At 48.9% G+C, this 18,910-nt stretch overlaps 1 protein-coding gene and 1 long non-coding RNA gene across 4 annotated transcripts in view; both read left to right on the forward strand.

Moving 5' to 3' along the window:
• Positions 1–15,376, forward strand: part of GUCY2D (guanylate cyclase 2D, retinal) — a 129,264-nt gene extending 113,888 nt beyond the window's left edge. For all 3 annotated transcript variants that reach the window (XM_081835615.1, XM_081835616.1, XM_081835617.1), the window contains 12 exons: positions 17–193; positions 2,177–2,333; positions 3,024–3,173; positions 4,655–4,803; positions 4,892–5,055; positions 5,727–5,919; positions 6,857–7,031; positions 7,225–7,323; positions 8,547–8,641; positions 10,233–10,318; positions 10,442–10,568; positions 13,851–15,376. In XM_081835615.1, coding sequence (XP_081691741.1) covers positions 17–193; positions 2,177–2,333; positions 3,024–3,173; positions 4,655–4,803; positions 4,892–5,055; positions 5,727–5,919; positions 6,857–7,031; positions 7,225–7,323; positions 8,547–8,641; positions 10,233–10,318; positions 10,442–10,526 — 1,530 coding nt within the window. In that variant the 3' untranslated portion in view covers positions 10,527–10,568; positions 13,851–15,376. The remainder of the gene's footprint in view (positions 1–16; positions 194–2,176; positions 2,334–3,023; positions 3,174–4,654; positions 4,804–4,891; positions 5,056–5,726; positions 5,920–6,856; positions 7,032–7,224; positions 7,324–8,546; positions 8,642–10,232; positions 10,319–10,441; positions 10,569–13,850) is intronic.
• A 68-nt stretch (positions 15,377–15,444) lies between these two features.
• LOC309326540 lies at positions 15,445–15,927 on the forward strand. Its single transcript, XR_014150328.1, has 2 exons — positions 15,445–15,696; positions 15,735–15,927. It is a non-coding gene; the product is annotated as an uncharacterized lncRNA (long non-coding RNA).
• Positions 15,928–18,910: the final 2,983 nt, after the last annotated feature.

Genomic DNA, 18,910 nt, shown 5'->3' on the forward strand with positions numbered 1-18,910 from the left:
TTCCCCTCACCTTCAGCTCCGGGACCTGCGACACGAAAATGTCAACCTTTTCCTTGGCTTCTTCCATGACTGTGGGATCTTTGCCGTGGTCTCAGAGCACTGCACACGTGGCAGCCTTGAGGATCTACTCAATAACGAGGACATGAAGCTGGACTGGATGTTCAAGTCGTCCTTGCTGCTAGACCTTATTAAGGTGCTTGGGGGAGAGGGATCTAGCGATCTGGTTTTTGGGATCTGAGTGGGTAGGTAATGCCAGGCTGGGAACTTGGCACGAAGGGGATTTACCCATCCTAGGAAGAGGAGCAGGACATCTCTGATGGGAACAGGAAAGGAAACTGAAGTGTATGTGGGTTCCCACAAGGCAAGGCACAGTGATAACAGCAAGAACCACATAATTGGGAAACGGGCAAAGCAACTGCTTATATACATTTCTGAAGGCCTGGGCCACTCCCCCTCCCAATGTGATTGGCTGTCTAAACTTCCACGCTGCGAATCACGACTCAGAGTTCAAGGGCCAATGGCAGAAGCCAAAATCCTGAAATGTTCTGTGACTGGACGTCGTGTATTGAATCAGAACACAGGAGCTCAGAATCCTTAGTCCAGACTGAAGCTCAAGCAAACACAGACCACTGAATACATAACAGAAACCACAGCACTGGTGGAGGAAGAGGAGTGGGGGGGGGAGGGCACCGCCCCCGGCAGCGTGATCCCGGCAGGGTACCATCACGGCTGTCCCCCCGCCCCCGCTGGGTGCCCTGCCCCTGCAGGCGGCGCGCCCCGCCCCCAGGATGTGCGCCAGCCCTGCCCCCGCCAGCCCTGCCCCTGCCTGGTGCCTTTCCCCCCCCCCCCCCGGTGCCGGAGCATGAAGCTCCGCCACTGAACCGCAGAGTCCTGCTGGATCAGACCACAGTTCCTTTTTGTCCAGCATCTTCCTTCTTGCTGTGGCAAGTCAGTTGCCTCTGGGAAAGTCCACAAGCAGGGTTGCAGGTGGTGACATTCCCATCCAGTAACTGAACCTGGGACCGTATACAAGCCAAACAGATACTCTACTGCTGACCTGTGTCTCTTCCCCAATCCATCTGGATTTTGCAGTATCCAGGGGTCTTGCTTGCCTGACAGAGAAGTCAGAGGTGTTCTATAGAACAAGGTGCTATAAACACAAGGGAAACTTGTTGGCAGAATCATATGGGAGAATCCACCACAGGTGGGTGGGCAGTGTAATAGGAATAATTTTGTGGGTTTTCCAACTTACGCAGTTCAGCAGGCTGGACACTGCTGCCCAAACCTCCTGGTCTATTTGTCAAAAACATCTGGATTGGCTTAGAACCAGTCTTCTCAACCAGGTGTACTCCAGTTGTTTTACAGCTCCCATCAGCCCCAGAAAGCCTAGCAGCTCACCTACTTTTTCCTACCCCTTTCCCCTGGGAAAATATACCATTTATCGCTGAACTGGAACAAATGGCAATAGGGTTTTCCGTGGGGATAGCACAGGTTTTCTAGGGGATAGCAGGACAAAGGCAAATCTGCTCAGACCTGTGCCTAGAAAGCATGGGGCAAGCGGGAAATTGCTTGGATAATAATAATAATAATAATAATAATAATAATAATAATAATAATATATTATTTATACCCCACCCATCTGACTGGGTTTCCCCAGCCACTCTGGGTGGCTTTCAACAGAATATTAAAATACAATAGTCTATTAAACATTAAAAGCTTCCCTAAACAGGGCTACCTTCAGATGTCTTCTAAAAGTCTGGTAGTTATTTTTCTCTTTGACATCTGGTGGGAGGGTGTTCCACAGGGCGGGTGCCACTATGGAGAAGGCCCTCTGCCTGGTTCCCTGTAACTTGGCTTCTCGCAGGGAGGGAACCACCAGAAGGCCCTCAGAGCTGGACCTCAGTGTCCGGGCAGAACGATGGGGGTGGAGACGCTCCTTCAGGTATACTGGACCCATGTTTTTTAGGCATGGCAAACAGAAATGTGGACGAGCTGTAGGGATTTCAGTCCAAAACATCTGGAGGGCAGCAGGTTGGCAAAGGCTGGCTTCAAAGATGTCCTGGCAGTAGGAGGGAGGAAAGAGAGAAATGGGTGCTGCTGTTCTTGGCAGGAGATCCAAGCAATAGAGCGGAGCTGTGAGCAGACTCTTCTCCCCTTTCTTCCCTCTGCTCTCCAGGGGATGAAATACCTCCACCATCATGACTTCCCACACGGGCGGCTGAAGTCTCGGAACTGCGTGGTGGATGGCCGCTTCGTCCTCAAGGTCACTGACCATGGCTACAACGAGCTGTTGGAGGCCCAGAAGATCCCACGAGAGACACCAAGCCCAGAGGGTTAGCAGGGGAAGCTGGGACCTGGGAAGGGGAAGGGAAACACGCAAATACAAAGTCTGGGGTATGTTGCAGAGAGCTTTGCTAAGCAGGGAAGGTGTCGTTGCTGCTCCTTGCTATGAAATGCTTTTTAAAAGCAGTGACATACATTGCTCTACTGGCTGGCACAGTTTTTCCACGGAATTGTTCAATATAGATTAGAGATCAGCGGCAAAGAGCCCTCTGGGATTTTGCCGGCCTGTCAACCAGAAATTTAGATAGCAGCAAAGATTGCGTCCACCTCTGCATTTTCTAAGTTATGAAAGGAGGCTGAATCTCAGGTGTCTGTAGAGAAACAGTGCCCAAACATTTCAAGTTGCACTCTTTATTCACAGCAATTTTAACAGGGACTTTGGAAGCAGGTTTTTAGCAAGGGGCTGCAGAACTCAGGTACACACATCCGCTGTGTCTCAAGCAGTCAGTGGCTGAATAAGAGAGGAGCGAGGAAGTATCTGCTGCTGGCCTTGGAGGAGGCTGCAGGTTTTGCTCCCCTTGTTAGATTTGGAGAGGGAATCCATAATAAAGGGAACAGACCGATGGAGCTATAGAGAATGCCTGCAGATGCAGGGAATGAGAGGCAGAGAAGGCTGGGTATGATGGAGGGGGGGGGACGCCTCAAAGTGCTTGATTTTTGTTTTTCATGCCCCCTTCTAGACCGGTTATGGACAGCGCCCGAGCTACTGCGAGACCCATCCCTGGAGCGGAAAGGCTCTTTCCGGGGAGATGTCTTCAGTATCTCCATAATTATGCAGGAAGTCATATGCCGTGCTGCCCCCTATTGCATGCTGGACATGACCCCTGAAGGTATATAAAGGGCAGGGATTGGTGGTGACAGGCCAGCTCCCATCCCCTACCTTTCCTTGTCTGTATGACTATTTTTGAGCCTGGGGCCTTCTGCATGCCAAGCAGAGGCTCTGCTCCTGAACAACGAGCCCATCCCATGTAACATGGCATTGTTGTTGTTGTTTAGTCATTTAGTCGTGTCCAACTCTTGTGACCCCATGGACCAGAGCACGCCAGGCACTCCTGTCTTTCACTGCCTCCCGCAGCTTGGTCAAAGTCATCTTAGTAGCTTCGACAACACTGTCCCACCATCTCATCCTCTGTCGTCCCCTTCTCCTAGTGCTCTCAATCTTTCCCAACACCAGGGGCTTTTCCAGGGAGTCTTCTCTTCTCATGAGGTGGCCAAAGTATTGGAGCCTCAGCTTCAGGATCTGTCCTTCCAGTGAGCACTCAGGGCTGATTTCCTTCAGAATGGAGAGGTTTGATCTTCTTGCAGTCTGTGGGATTCTCAAGAGTCTCCTCCAGCACCAGAATTCAAAAGCATCCATTCTTGGGCGATCAGCCTTCTTTATGTAGCACCTTAAAGACCAACTAAGTCAGTTCTTGGTATGAGCTTTCGTGTGCATGCACACTTCTTCAGATACACATGTGTATCTGAAGAAGTGTGCATGCACACGAAAGCTCATACCAAGAACTGACTTAGTTGGTCTTTAAGGTGCTACTGGAAGGAATTTTTTTTGTTTTGACTATGGCAGACCAACACGGCTACCTATCTGTAACTGAGCCTTCTTTATGGTTCAGCTCTCACTTCCATACATCACTACTGGGAAAATCATAGCTTTAACTATGGCATTTAACATGGCATTACCACATTGCTTTTCCATGGCAAACTTTGTCTGGTGTGAATTGGAGGGTCACTCTGGAGTTGGTCATGATGGAATGACAAATATGGAAAAGTTAGAACCATAGAGCTAAACTAACTCCCTGCAATGGAGGAATCGCAACTAAAGCATCCATGACAGATGCCATCCAACCTCTGCTTAAAAACCTCCAAGGAAGGAGAGTCCATTCCATTGTTGAACCGCTCTTACTGTCAGAAAGTTCTTCCTAATGTTTAGTCGGAATCTCCTTTCTTGTAACTTGAAGCCATTGAGTCCTACCCTCCAGGGCAGGAGATAGTAAACTTGCTCCGTATTCCATGGGACAGCTCTTAAGATATTTGAAGATGGCTGTGACATTGGTTTGGAGAGTTGAGCAGGGTTGCTGTGGCGGGTAGGTGAGTTAACACACTGGCCCCGAGTCAAGTGGAGCAGAAACATGGCGGGAGTTAAGGAAGGGTGCAGGGTGGCTGGTTGATTACATGCAGAGGACAGGCCCTGTTGTAGGGTTTGGTTGCTGAAACACAGAGTGCTGTGTGAAGCAGGTAGTTTATGCAGTGATTGCAGAGTGGAGAGGAGTTGGCCTGCCCAGGACAGAAGCGAATTGTTTTCCTTGTCCGACAGAGATCATCAAGAAAGTAGAAAAGCCGCCCCCACTCTGCCGGCCCTCTGTTTCGGTAGACCAAGCCCCGATGGAGTGCATTCAGCTGATGAAGCAGTGCTGGAGCGAGCAGCCTGAGAAAAGGCCAAACATCAACCAGATTTTTGACCAGGTGAGTGGGCCTCCCGAGTAGCTATTTGCCAGGATCCCAGAGGGTAGGGAGATCGCTTCCTAATGCCCCTTCCGTCCCTCTCCTGCAGTTCAAGAGCATCAACAAAGGTCGGAAGACAAACATCATCGACTCCATGCTACGGATGTTGGAGCAGTACTCCAGCAACTTGGAGGACTTGATCCGGGAGCGAACGGAAGAGCTGGAGGTTGAGAAGCAAAAGACAGACAAGTTGTTGACGCAGATGTTGCCCCCGTGAGTCTGTGGAAATTATGTGCGGAGCTTAAGTGGGGCAACCAGAGCGTGTCCTGATGGCCTGACATTCCTAGAAATGAGGGAATTGCCTGTTCACCTGTGCATGTAAGAGGTCTCCAAGTGGGTTGTGTTGCAGGTCAGGTACAGGAAATGCCCGAAACTTCTACAGAAGACATTTCTGCTCTCTTCCTGTTGAGGCTCAGTCCGTTTCCTGTCTCAGCTCAGTGCAACAACCTGTTTGGAGTCTCTCTCCTTCAATCTGTTCTCTTACACCCTAGCTATTATTTCATCTCCTCCTTTATTTCGGGGGGGGGGGGGGCGTGGCGTTTTTTTTGTCCTCATTTATTTTCTCCAACCGCTCTTTCTCTGTTTTTCTTTTAACGCGTAAAACAAAAAACGCTCAGCTTTTCTCAAAGTTTCCCATCTTTTTTTAAGGCTCCCCTTTTCTGAGCTCCCTTCTGAGCCATGAAGCAAGGATTTTTCTTGCTGCCCCTTCCTTGCTTTGCTGGGATTAATATGTTCTGTCAGCAGTGAGAATTGCTAAGCTTGGAGAGAAATTGGGGGAAGCTGTTTTTTAAAAATATTCTTAATTGCAATTACAGGCACCCTTAAGTGCTTTCTAATTCTCCAAAGGAGAGACTGGCTGACATTTCTGCTTGTCACCCCTTCAGTTCAGTAGCGGAGGCCCTGAAGACTGGCGCTCCAGTGGAACCAGAGTATTTTGAAGAGGTGACCTTGTACTTCAGTGACATTGTGGGCTTCACCACCATCTCAGCCATGAGTGAGCCCATTGAGGTGGTTGACCTTCTGAATGACCTTTACACCCTCTTCGATGCCATCATCGGCTCCCATGATGTCTACAAGGTACAGACCTGTTGGCTCTGTCAGCCACCTTTACTGTGGGCAGGAGGCAGAGAAAGGCTGGGGCTTGGAGGATCCAAGGGATGTGAAAGAAAAGAAGATAGGACGACACGGGTGCTTAGTGTTGCCAAGCGAAACTCATATTGGCTGGGCCTTGAGTTAGTTGGAGGGGAGGATGATTCTAGGGCTCCTGAACGGCTTCCTAGTGATAATCAGGAGGGGGATGTTCTTCAGGGTCCATTTCCTAGGTCTCCATGGCCCTCTGGCAACTGGGGGAGCCTCTTTCATCATGGACTCAACCCCTACTAGGGTTCTGTCCTGGGCATGGGACAGGATCTTAGCCTGAGTGGAAAATGTGCTAGATATAGATATGTCCAGGGATAAACAGGTCACATATTGCTAGTAAAAAATTAGGATCCAGGAGGTGAAGTCAGGTCAATCAAAGGTCAGTCAACTCAGATGATAGATGCAGGTCTGATAAAACAGAGGTCAACATCCTTAAAGGCTAAGTAGCAAGGTGGTTAGCACCCTGGAGAGCTCCAGGTGACACACATGCTGGCTGTCAGACAAGGCAGGCTTGTGGACATTCATTCCAGGGAATCCCGACTGAGCCTTAACTAGGATTGCAACTTCCTCTGGGCAGCTAGGTGGGTGGAGCCTCTCCTCTTAAAGGAGCCCAGACTGCTTCTGAAGCTGCTGCCTCCAGCAGTGCGGTGGAGCTCTGGGTTCTGCTGCGGCCTCTGAGCTGGAACCCAGTGTGGGAAGGCAATGTGACCTCTTTAGGCCGGAGAGGTGCTGGCATCAGGAACTCTACTGAGGAGGGGAGAATGGCAAAGCCTGGTTCTCAGAGCAGGCCCTGTTCCTGGCTCAAGGTGTCCCCTGAATCCATGGCCTCTTCCCTTGAGAATGGGCTCCATTTCCACCTGGCTTCTCCCAACAGGTGGAGACTATTGGCGACGCCTACATGGTTGCTTCTGGGCTGCCCAAGCGCAACGGCAACCGGCACGCAGGTGAGATTGCCAACATGTCGCTGGATATCCTCAGCGCCGTCGGCACCTTCAAGATGCGTCACATGCCAGAAGTGCCAGTACGGATCCGCATCGGCCTGCACTCAGGTAGGCTGTCACGAAGGCAGGGCTGCTGCAATGGCCTCCAGCCACAGGGACCCACCTGTACTTCGTGGCCCTATCCACCCTTACTTGGCTCTTCTGAAGGGAGCTCAACTGGGCAGGAGGGGAGAGGTGATGGGGAGAGCTGTTAAGGTTGAAGAAACTTCTGAGCTCAAGGCTGATCTGTTTCCCACGGCAGGGCCTTGCGTGGCTGGTGTGGTGGGGCTGACGATGCCACGGTACTGTCTTTTCGGAGACACAGTCAACACCGCCTCACGGATGGAGTCCACAGGACTGCGTGAGTAGCACATGGCCTAGACTGGGGGGCTGCAGGGGGAGGGGGTTTCTGCTGGGGGTGGAGTCTGCCCAATTTGGATGCCACTAATAATAATATTGTAGGTACTCGGGTGGCTCTGTGGGTTAAACCACAGAGCCTAGGACTTGCTGATCAGAAGGTCAGCGGTTTGAATCCCCGCCACGGGGTTGCTCGGTCCCTGCTCCTGCCAACCTAGCAGTTCGAAAGCATGTCAAAGTGCAAGTAGATAAATAGGTACCACTCTGGCGGGAAGGTAAAGAGTGTTTCTGTGCGCTGCTCTGGTTCGCAAGAAGCGGCTTAGTCATGCTGGCCCCATGACCCGGAAGCTGTACGCCGGCTCCCTCGGCCAATAAAGCGAGATGAGCGCCGCAACCCCAGAGTCGGCCACGACTGGACCTAATGGTCAGGAGTCCCTTTACCCCTTTACCTAATAATAATATTATATTTCTTACACCCTTCCCATCTGACTGGGTTGTCCCAGCCACTCCGGGTGGCTTCCAACAAACATAGGAATAAAAGGCAATAATAAAAAAAGCCATCAAACTTTATGGCGATAGATTAGGGAACAAATGGAAATTCGAGGAAGGGCCATAGCTCAGTGGCAGGGCCTCTGCTGTGTATGAAGCTTCAATCCATGGTGGCATTAATGGCTCTCCAGGGATTCAGGCCAGCGCCTTTCTCAGCCTCACAAGGAGATGCTGGGGATTAAACCTGGGACCTTTGGCACACTAAGCATGCATGCCCCTTCCCCTGGTTTTGGGATCCCAGCCATTGGTCTGGGGGGGGGGAGGAGGGTTTTCTCCCTTTCTCATAACACTAGAACTCATGGATAGCCAATGAAGTGTTCAGGATGGATAAAAGAAAGTCCTCCTTCACATAGCGTGAAGTTAAACCACGGAACTTGCTCCCTCATGTGGCAGTGATGGCCACCAACACGGATGACTTTAAAAGTGGGATAGACAAATTCATGGAGGAGGAGAGGGCTATTGGGGGACGCAATGCTTCTGGAGACCAGTTGCTGGAAGCCACAGGAGGAAGCAGGACTCATGTGCTCAAATCCTGCTTGTGGATTTCCCACAGGCATCTGGTTGGCCACTGTGAGAACAGGATGGTGGAATAGATGGGCCTGATCCAGAAGACCCTTCTTATGCTGTTATGTCTCTCAGAGGCACCCCCATCTCACCCCCCACCTGTTGTCTCCGCAGCTTATCGAATCCATGTCAACATCCGCACCGTTCAGATCCTACATGACCTCAAGGAGGGCTACAAGCTGGACCTCCGAGGCAAGACAGAGCTGAAGGTACCTGGGGCAAGGGAGGGGCGTCTTCCGACTGCAAGGACCCTCCAATTCTCCCTCTTATCTCCGGTCAAAGCTCTACCCAGAAGATGCAGAACAGACCCAAATCACTAGGATGGGGGAAGGGGGAGCCCTCTGGCAAGCAAAAGAGACGCCCCCTTCATTTGCATGTGTGTCCATGGGTGATGGTTTCTCTGGAAGGGAAGCAAACAGAGCAGCCCCAGTGTGGGCAGCACACCTGTGTGTGCTTTGGAACTGCTAGATCAGCAGTTCCCAAACTGTTTGGGGCCACTGCCTCCCCCACCCCGTTGCATAAATCCATCCCCAGTGCCGCCTACCCTACCCTATAAAAAGCATTGTTCAGAATAGCCGTTTGCACAACCCACTAAGGAAGATAAGAGCACAATGGAATTCAAAACCGTAACCATCGATTGCACATTTATTCAAAATTGATTTACAACTAAGTAGTGTATTTAATTTGGCAAAATGGATTAACTTGTTCCAGTGACAACCAGCTTTTCAAGATGATAGTCCTTTACACCACTGTTTCCCAACTTTGGGCCTCCAGCTGTTTTTGAACTACAATTCCCATCATCCCTGACCACTGGTTTTGCTAGCTAGGGATGATGGGAGTTGTAGTCCAAAAACAGCTGGAGGCCCAAGGTTGGGAAACACTGCTTTACACCTGCAGTGCCTCCTCTGTTTTATGAAATTAGTTAGCCCATCTAGCACTTAATAGAATTTATAGAATTTAGCACTGAATAAAATGCACGTGCTTTTGTAACCCCTGCATTTACCCTCTGTAATGGAACCTGTGTATCAATGCTCTAATGACTTTTGTGCTATCTGGACTTCTGAGCCCTGACCCACCCTGTATATCTGAGTGCTCCTTGCATAGTGTAGCAACAGAATGTGTATGTGACAGGCTGTTCTTGCCTTGAGTCTTCCCAGGGGGGAAGCTATAGGAACGGTATGTTAAGGACTTTTTGGATGTCTGCTTGTCAAGAAGACAGACAGTAAGTGTGTGAAATGAACGGTCTAAGGCATCCCGAGACCGGGGCACCCAAGGTAATGGGTGAAAGAGGATAACAAAGAGAAGCAAGACAGCTTTAGCTCCCTGACCTTTCACGTATGCATTATATGAGCTAAAACCAGTATGTTTCTGAAAACCCCATGCAAGCTGTGTTAAAATGTGCCTCGGACACAGTTCTCCCAACTGGTGGTCCTCTGAACTCCTGGTTTGGAAATGCTGTCGCTTATCTCTTAATAAACTGGGACGCTAAGCTTGTATATCTCTCTTGGCTGCATTTCTCTTTAAGGTGTTATTCCCTCACCTGGGCATGAACCATTAAGAGGTGGTTTAGAAGTAAGTTCTTAGCCCACTGCTGCCCCCTTGCCTCTTAGCCCCCCCCCCCAGGTAATCCCACTGCCCCCTTGCCCAAGGGGAGGTAGCACCTGCCTTGGGAACTGCTGTGTTGGCAAAACGCTTCTGGTGTCACCTGTTGCAAGGATTTGGGGGGGGGGCTGCTGCTCTTGGTGCTTCACTCGAAACATGTCCTCGCACCCGCATCAGCCTCTTTCTTTTTCTCCGCAGGGAAAAGGCACTGAAGAGACATTTTGGCTCACAGGCCGTGCGGGCTTTAACAAACCTATCCCCACACCCCCTGACCTACAGCCAGGGTGAGTTCAGAGGACAAGGAACAGAACATCCAGCTTTGGAACAGAATAGGGTGGGCTCTGGGCTCTTGGGGGACACGGCCCCCTTCTCCACACAAACCCCCTGTTTCTCCTCTCTGCTTCCAGGGCGAGCAACCATGGGATAAGTATGCACGAGATCCCAGAAGACCGAAGGAAGAAGCTAGAGAAAGCACGCGGAGGGAATGCGTAGCCAGAGAGCAGCCATGTTAACATGAGCCCACTTGTGATGGAGGTGAGGCTGGAACAGATGGGGGAGTGAAGCGTGTGCCCTTGACTTGCGGGCCCAGCCTCTGCCTCCAAGAGACTTGGAGCTCCTCTCCCATCCTTGCAAAATGTGATCTTCCCTGACTCCTCCTGTTACTTCAGGGGTGTGGAGAAGGGATAATAATAATAATAATAATAATAATAATAATAATAATAATAATAATAATAATTTATTATTTATACCCCGCCCATCTGGCTGGGTTTCCCCAGCCACTCTGGGTGGCTTCCAACAGAACACTAAAATGCAAGGACCTATTAAACATTAAAAGCTTCCCTAAACAGGGCTGCCTTCAGATGTCTTCTAAAAGTTTGGTAGTTGTTTATCTCTTTGACATCTGATGGGAGGGCGTTCCACAGGGCGGGTGCCACTACCAAGAAGGCCCTCTGCCTGGTTCCCTGTAGCTTGGCTTCTCGCAGGGAGGGAACCGCCAGAAGGCCCTCGGCGTTGGACCTCAGTGTCCAGGCAGAACAATGGGGGTTGAGACGCTCCTTCAGATATACTGGCCCTTTGAGGCTGTTTAGGGCTTTAAAGGTCAGCACCAACACTTTGAATTGTGCTTGGAAACATACTGGGAGCCAGTGTAGGACTTTCAAGACGGGTGTTATATGGTCTCGGATTCTTGTGTCTTCTGTCTTCACTTCTAATGCCCCATCACCAGCAAGTAAGTTTGAGCCACATGCATTTTCTCATTCCTCTGCCTGGTTTCTGGATTTGAAGATGTTAGGGACTGGGAGAGAAATTCAGGTCGGTTTGAATTTCAGGGTGAAGCTACCTAATTTGCCACACCCTGAACAAGACCCTTCGGCGTTTATACGTCTCCACATTCTGCATCGTGGATCTTCAACCAAAGAATGTGTAAAGAAATGCATGTATTGGGGGGGGGGGGAAAGAACTGCACATATCAGCAAGTATCATTGCTTGCAAAAACGTGTGTATTGGGCAAAATTGAGTACAAAAACATGTACAAGAAATGCAAGGACTTTAAAAGAAGAAGATGCAAACTGGTGTGGAAATGTGGTAGGAAAAGAACGGGAAAATGAGAAGCCGAGGAAAGCCAGATTTCTCCAGCCTAGGGCTTGCCGATCGGAAGATCAGCGGTTCGAATCCCCGCGACGGGGTGAGCTCCCGTTGCTCAGTCCCTGCTCCTGCCAACCTAGCAGGTCAAAAGCACGTCAAGTGCAAGTAGATAAATAGGAACCGCTCCAGCGGGAAGGTAAACGGCATTTCTGTGCACTGCTCTGGTTTGCCAGAAGCGGCTTAGTCCTGCTGGCCACATGACCCGGAAGCTGTATGCTGGCTCCCTCAGCCAATAAAGCAAGATGAGCCCCGCAACCCCAGAGTCGGCCACGACTGGACCTAATGGTCAGGGGTCCCTTTACCTTTACCTTCCATTACAACAAGAGTTGTTGGGCTCAAGACAACGACAATAATCCACCAACAGCATACAAATCAATATGGCTAACCTGATCCAAAACACCCACCCACCCCACTCACACACGAAAGCAAAGATCACCACAGCCAATCTCGAACAAACAACCCCACCCTAGGCCAACCCCAACCTCTCTCACCACCAAGGGAACACAAGTGAACAGCACATGCAATATTGACACCAAACCCCACATACATTAAGCATAACAGAAACATTGCCACCCGACCCCACCCCCACCCATCTTCCCTCCCTCCACACCTTCTTTTTTTCCCCTCTCTCTCTCTCCCCCTAATGTCTCAACAAATGAAACGGATTTGTAAAAATGTTACATGGAAAAAATATGAGAGACATTACACTTACTTCTGTAAAACATGAAAATCTTTAATAAAAAAAGAGAGAGAGAGAGAGAGAGACAGAAAAAAAAGAGCTGTTGGGCTGTGGAACGGACTCCCTCGGAAGGTGGTGGGCTGTCTTTGGTTGGAGGTTTTTAAACAGAGGTTGGACAGCCTTCTATCAGGGATTCTTTAGCTGTGTTTCCTGCATTGCTGGGACTTGGGCTAGATGGCCCTGGGATCACAGTTCTATGATCCTGTGATTCCATATGCTGCAGCACAGGATAGTGTAACGTAGGACTTCCTACGGCCTACTTATTTCTCTCTCTGGCCATAGAGATATGGCCTAGAGCAGTGTTTCCCAACCTTGGGCCTCCAGCTGTTTTTGAACTACAACTCCCATCATCCCTGACTAGCAAGACCAGTGGCAAGGGATGACATGAGCCAACAGTGTGACGCGGCAGCTAAAAAAGCCAATGCAATTCTGGGCTGCATCAATAGGAGTATAGCATCTAGATCAAGGGAAGTAATAGTGCCACTGTATTCTGCTCTGGTCAGACCTCACCTGGAGTACTGTGTCCAGTTCTGGGCACCACAGTTCAGGAAGGACACTGACAAACTAGAACGTGTCCAGAGGAGGGCAACCAAAATGGTCAAAGGCCTGGAAACGATGCCTTATGAGGAACAGCTAAGGGAGCTGGGCATGTTTAGCCTGGAGAAGAGGAGGTTAAGGGGTGATATGATAGCCATGTTCAAATATAGAAAAGGATGTCACATAGAGGAGGGAGAAAGGTTGTTTTCTGCTGCTCCAGAGAAGCGGACACGGAGCAATGGATCCAAACTACAAGAAAGAAGATTCCACCTAAACATTAGGAAGAACTTCCTGACAGTAAGAGCTGTTTGACAGTGGAATTTGCTGACCAGGAGTGTGGTGGAGTCTCCTTCTTTGGAGGTCTTTAAGCAGAGGCTTGACAACCATATGTCAGGAGTGCTCTGATGGTGTTTCCTGCTTGGCAGGGGGTTGGACTCGATGGCCCTTGTGGTCTCTTCCAACTCTAGGATTCTATGATTCTATGGGAATTGTAGTCCAAAACCAGCTGAAGGCCCAAGGTTGGGAAACACTGGCCTAGAGCACCCCATAGTGGAGTGGATTGTTCCGGGGCATTTCACACTTTTGATCTGCTGGATAACTCGGTTGGTTAGAGCGTGTTGCTGACAATGCCCAGGTTGTGGGTTTGATCCCCATAAGGGACAGCTGCATATTCCTGCACTGCAAGGGATTAGACTAGATGGTCCTCTATGCCAGTGTTTCCCAACCTTGGGCCTCCAGCTGTTTTTGAACTACAATTCCCATCATCCCTAACCACTGGTCTTGCTAGTCAGGGATGATGGGAGTTGTAGTTCAAAAACAGCTGGAGGCACAAGGTTGGGAAACACTGCTCTATGCTTCTGTGGTCTTACCTAACTCTCTTTCTCCTGTTTATGCAGCTCAAACAGCAACAGAGACCTGTGGCCTGCACCTGCCGCCGCTTTCTAACCAACTCTGATGAGGCCTTTCACGCAGCCTGCGAGGCAGGTAGTCAGGAGCGACCTTTGGAAGGGGGATGAATCCGCAGTTGGTCCTCGAGGGACTCGCAGCCTCCTTCGCCCGCGGCCATCTTGGACTCACCCTTTCTTCACTCTTCTCTCTTCCTCTGCCACTCTTGCTGGCTCTGGTGCACCAAGGACCTTTGGCCAACCTAGAATTCACTCTCCAACCAAAAAAGGAAAATGAAAAGTGACCAGCGTGCGGCAGGACTTCCGGCCAAATCCAAGAACGGCTGTGGATTCTTCTCTCTCGCCTCCATTGCCGCAGACTATAATGAAAGGATGGACGTCCATTCTGTTTTCGGAGCGGCTTTCTTCGGAGAAGATCAGGGTCGACGGGGGGGGAATGACTCTGTCATGGTTTCTTGTGGCCAGTGCAGGATGCTTGCAGGCAGTGATTCCCTAGAGGACAGTCCTGGTGATCTGGTTAAATGGAGCCATGCTTGGGGCTAGAGGGAGCAGGCTTTGTTCCTGCCCCACCTTAAGGACTTGTGTCTGTAGATGCAGCAGTGACCCAGCAGGTGGCAGAGTGGCCTTGGCGCGGCGTAGATTCACTGCCCCTTCTCTTTTCGGAGAACAGGGGCAGGTTCCAAGTGGAGATTAAACTGGGAGGGAGGAGGTTGAGGAGCCTTATCAGACTGGAGATTCATCATGGCCCCATGTTTAAGCAAGCGAACCATCCTTTGGGAATTCAGCTCATATAGCTAAACACTAGATGACAGCGTTTCCTGATGGGAATACTTGCAGGACTTTCAGAAATTGGCTTTTCTTCTTAAGGGGGTGGCCGCGTATTACAAACCCTTGAGCTCCAACCTTTCTTTAGAACCAGTAATAAAGAACAGCAAACAGATACTTTGGTACTGGGCTGTTTAGAGTGGAGAAGTGAGCGGTGTGTGGAGTATTTCGACAGTAGCCCCGAATCTCCCGGGTGAGAATATGGATCTCTCTGGGATGTCATTTAGTATTCAACATTCTGCAGCCTGGCCAAGCAGTCAAGGAGATGAGGAAGGAGTTGGGGCAAGTTTGAGGATGGGTTGGGGCTGCAAACATTTGTTCTGATCTACAAACCTATTGCGAATAGTATTCTGCACCCCGGAAGAGTTTTCTCAATGGGATGTCCTTTGAAACAGCCTGTGTGTTGCGAGTTACGTTTCAGAAAAGCGTTGGAAATCGGCTTCCAAAAGGGTTTTTGGTTATAAATTTACCCACAGCAGCCATTTTCCCTCCGAAATCCCAGAGGACCCTTCGAAAACCTGGCTCATTTTCATCTTTGGATTCAAATAATTGGTTTCAAAGGGGTTGTCGGAATTGATCCTCGGGGGTCATCTGTGGTTGACTGTCTTTGAATTTCAAAAGCTTGCTCAATACGCAGAGCAAAGCTATCTGCAGGCAAAACCGTTAGAAGACATGTCATCCTGTGGTGAGATGACACAGTATGTATATAAGATTATATTTCTTATATGAGCAGTATGTATATAAGATTATATACATTGAGCAGTATGTATATAAGATTATATTTCTTCAAAGGGATTTTTGTTATTTGTCACCAGGCAAAAAAAATATTTTCCTTAAAGGGGCAGGCAGTGGCAATCGATCACCATTTCCCCACTGGGCATGGATTGGCTGGCCTCAGAATTTGTCTATCATTTTCATAGACTGTGTACAAATTGTACTTTTCTTCTTCATTCTTATTATCAGCATTGGGATATTTTATTTAAATATATATATGTATATGGTGTTTTTTTGTGTTTTTTGCAATGTTATTTTGCTGATCTGAGCGGGGAGGGTACAGGGCAGCGGTAGCATCTGTGGGGATCAGGGAGGCTAAGAATGTATGTGTACAATATATGCATCCTTGCGACTTGGGAGAGGCGATCCTTATACTCTGTATCCTATGAGGATGCCCAGTAGGTGCTTTGCAGCTGGTCCATAAATGACTGTATGTGCGAACTCTGCAATTAAAGGGCCAGACTAGTGATCCTGAGGGGTGTGTTGGATTATTTGACCTGCCCAAGCGGGGCTTACACTGGAGTTGGGGTTCTGCCCTTAAGCCAAGTTAGCACTGGCTCACCCCCAGTCCTCCCAAGGAGTCAGGATGTAGAATCATAGAATCCTAGAGTTGGAAGAGACCCCAAGGGCCATCGAGTCCAACCCCCTGCCAAGCAGGAAACACCATCAGAGCACTCCTGACATATGGTTGTCAAGCCTCTGCTTAAAGACCTCCAAAGAAGGAGACTCCACCACACTCCTTGGCAGCAAATTCCACTGTCAAACAGCTCTTACTGTCAGGAAGTTCTTCCTAATGTTTAGGTGGAATCTTCTTTCTTGTAGTTTGGAACCATTGCTCCGTGTCCGCTTCTCTGGAGCAGCAGAAAACAACCTTTCTCCCTCCTCTATGTGACATCATTTTATGTGTTCCTGAGCTGGCCCAGCTGCACACAGGCAGACGCTAAATCGGGGTCAGCAAACTTTTTCAGCAGGGGGCCGGTCCACTGTCCCTCAAACCTTGTGGGGGACCGGACTGTATTGGGGGGGGGATGAACAAATTCCTATGCCCCACAAATAACCCAGAGATGCATTTTAAATAAAAGGACACATTCTACTCATGTAAAAACACTAGGCAGGCCCCACAAATAACCCAGAGATGCATTTCAAATAAAAGGGCACATTCTACTCATGTAAAAACACGTTGATTCCCCGACTGTCCGTGGGCCGGATTTAGAAGGCGATTGGGCCGGATCCGGCCCCCGGGCCTTAGTTTGCCTACCCATGTGCTAAATGCTTCCTTTGGGGAAAGAATATTATTAGCTACACTGTTTTGCCTACTCGGAAAACTTCACCAGCTGGGTTTCTGCCTGTAGCTGCAGGCCAGGCAGAAATCCACCCAGCTCTGTTACAGATGAGGAGAGGCAGATCGGCAGTGAATCTTCACGATGACAGGCACAAGCAATATTTCTCAAGCACAGCTGGTTAATTCTAACAATGAAGAAACAAAACCACAAACGCGCCTTCCGGTGTTGTGCAACCATGACTCCAGTTTTCTGGCGGTAGCTGAACAACAACATCTTTCCTCAAAAGTTGTTTTTGGTGTTGTTCTGCATCCACTTTGCTTCTTTTCTCCAGTGCCGGATTTATGCACAGTGGTACCTCAGGTTACATACACTTCAGGTTACAGACTACGCTAACCCAGAAATTGTACCTCGGGTTAAGAACTTTGCTTCAGGATGAGAACAGAAATCGGGCTCCGGTGGCGTGGCGGCAGCAGGAGGCCCCATTAGCTAAAGTGGTGCTTCAAGTTAAGAGCAGTTTCAGGTTAAGAACGGACCTCCAGAACGAATTAAGTACTTAACCCGAGGTTCCACTGTATAGGCTACGTAGGCTGAAGCCTAGGGCCTCTAGATATAGGGGGCATACCCAGCCTGCCTGCCCTCCCCCAGCAGGCAGTCTCCCCTCTCCCAAAATTGCAAACCCAAGACTTCATGGTCAAAACAAAATAAAAAAATTCCTTCCAGTAGCACCTTAAAGACCAACTGAGTTAGTTCTAGGTATGAGCTTTCGTGTGCATGCACACTTCTTCAGATACACAGAATCTTCAGATACACTTCTTCAGATACACAGTGTGTATCTGAAGAAGTGTGCATGCACACGAAAGCTCATACCTAGAACTAACTCAGTTGGTCTTTAAGGTGCTACTGGAAGGAATTTTTTTATTTTGTTTTGACCATGGCAGACCAACACGGCTACCTATCTGTAACCAAGACTTCATGCGAGGGCAGGGCAACCTGGGCCCAGCAACTATTAGATTCAGGGCCAGCCAGTTGGGCCCAATTTGAAACTCTAGGGCCCAACGTGCACATTTTTTGTGGGGCCCTGGTTCACAGCCACAATCTGCAGAATCTTAGAGATATCAATCTGTGTGCTAGGTCATTTTCACAAGGTCAGCAAAGCCCTTAAGAAATCAGACCTGTTATTGAGTTCCTGTGCAAGTTTGTACAGTTCACGTCTGGATTTTTTTAAAGAGAAGATTTTGATGACCTTGCCAAATGTTAACTACAAAACAAGGAAATGACAGAAGTGCACCTTAGATGCACTTTCCTCAAGAGATAAGTTTAGGATAAAATCCTTTATATTAGATGCATGTGAAGCCAATTTAAAAAGAAGTATTGTGTACAGTGATGCTGCACAATTGTTTTTGCATTCTTGCTATTCTGATAGCATCTAAGCAAGAAATTCAGCAAGGTGTTGAACTGTTGACGGAAGCATTCCCAGAAGATATTGACCTGAAACTTATTGATGAACTTTTACACTTTCACCTGTATGTGAGACAAAGCCATAGGCTTACAGCGGAGCACTCTCTGTCTCATACAGACCTTTATCAAATTATATACAAGGGAGAAAATTCAGATGGCCTTTCCTAATGTGGAAGCAATCTTGCAGCTATTTCTTAGCTTTATGGTCACTAACTTCTCGGGAGAGAGGAGTTTTTCAAGACTCAAAAGAATTTAAAATGAATTAAGGGCCACGATGTCTCAAGAGAGGTTGTCTGCACTGAGCATTGTGTACAGTGATACCTTGGTTTACAACCATAATCCGGAGGTCCGGTTGTAAACCAAAACAGGTTGTAACCCAAGGAGCGCTTTTGCCAATGGGGCCTCAAAAAAAAAAAAGGGGGGGGAAAGGGTTGTAACCCAAAAAAAAGAGAGGGTTATAATCCAAAAAAAGGGACACATACTTCCGGGCTTGACGTGGTTGTAATCCAAAATGGTTGCAAACCAAGGTACCACTGTACAAACTTAGACAAACAAATTTTGATGAGGTTTTCTGATGTCCTTTAGAGGAGAAATTGTGAATTGCAGAATTTTAAATACCCATCATCACCTTTGAGCTTCACTCAATTTAGTTTATAACACTCTTCCATTTTCTTCTAGTCGTGAGGGTGGGAGCTTGGGGGGGGGGCCTCA

The sequence above is a fragment of the Podarcis erhardii genome, assembly GCF_964252035.2.
Source record: "Podarcis erhardii genome assembly, chromosome: 13".
NCBI lineage: Eukaryota > Metazoa > Chordata > Lepidosauria > Squamata > Lacertidae > Podarcis > Podarcis erhardii.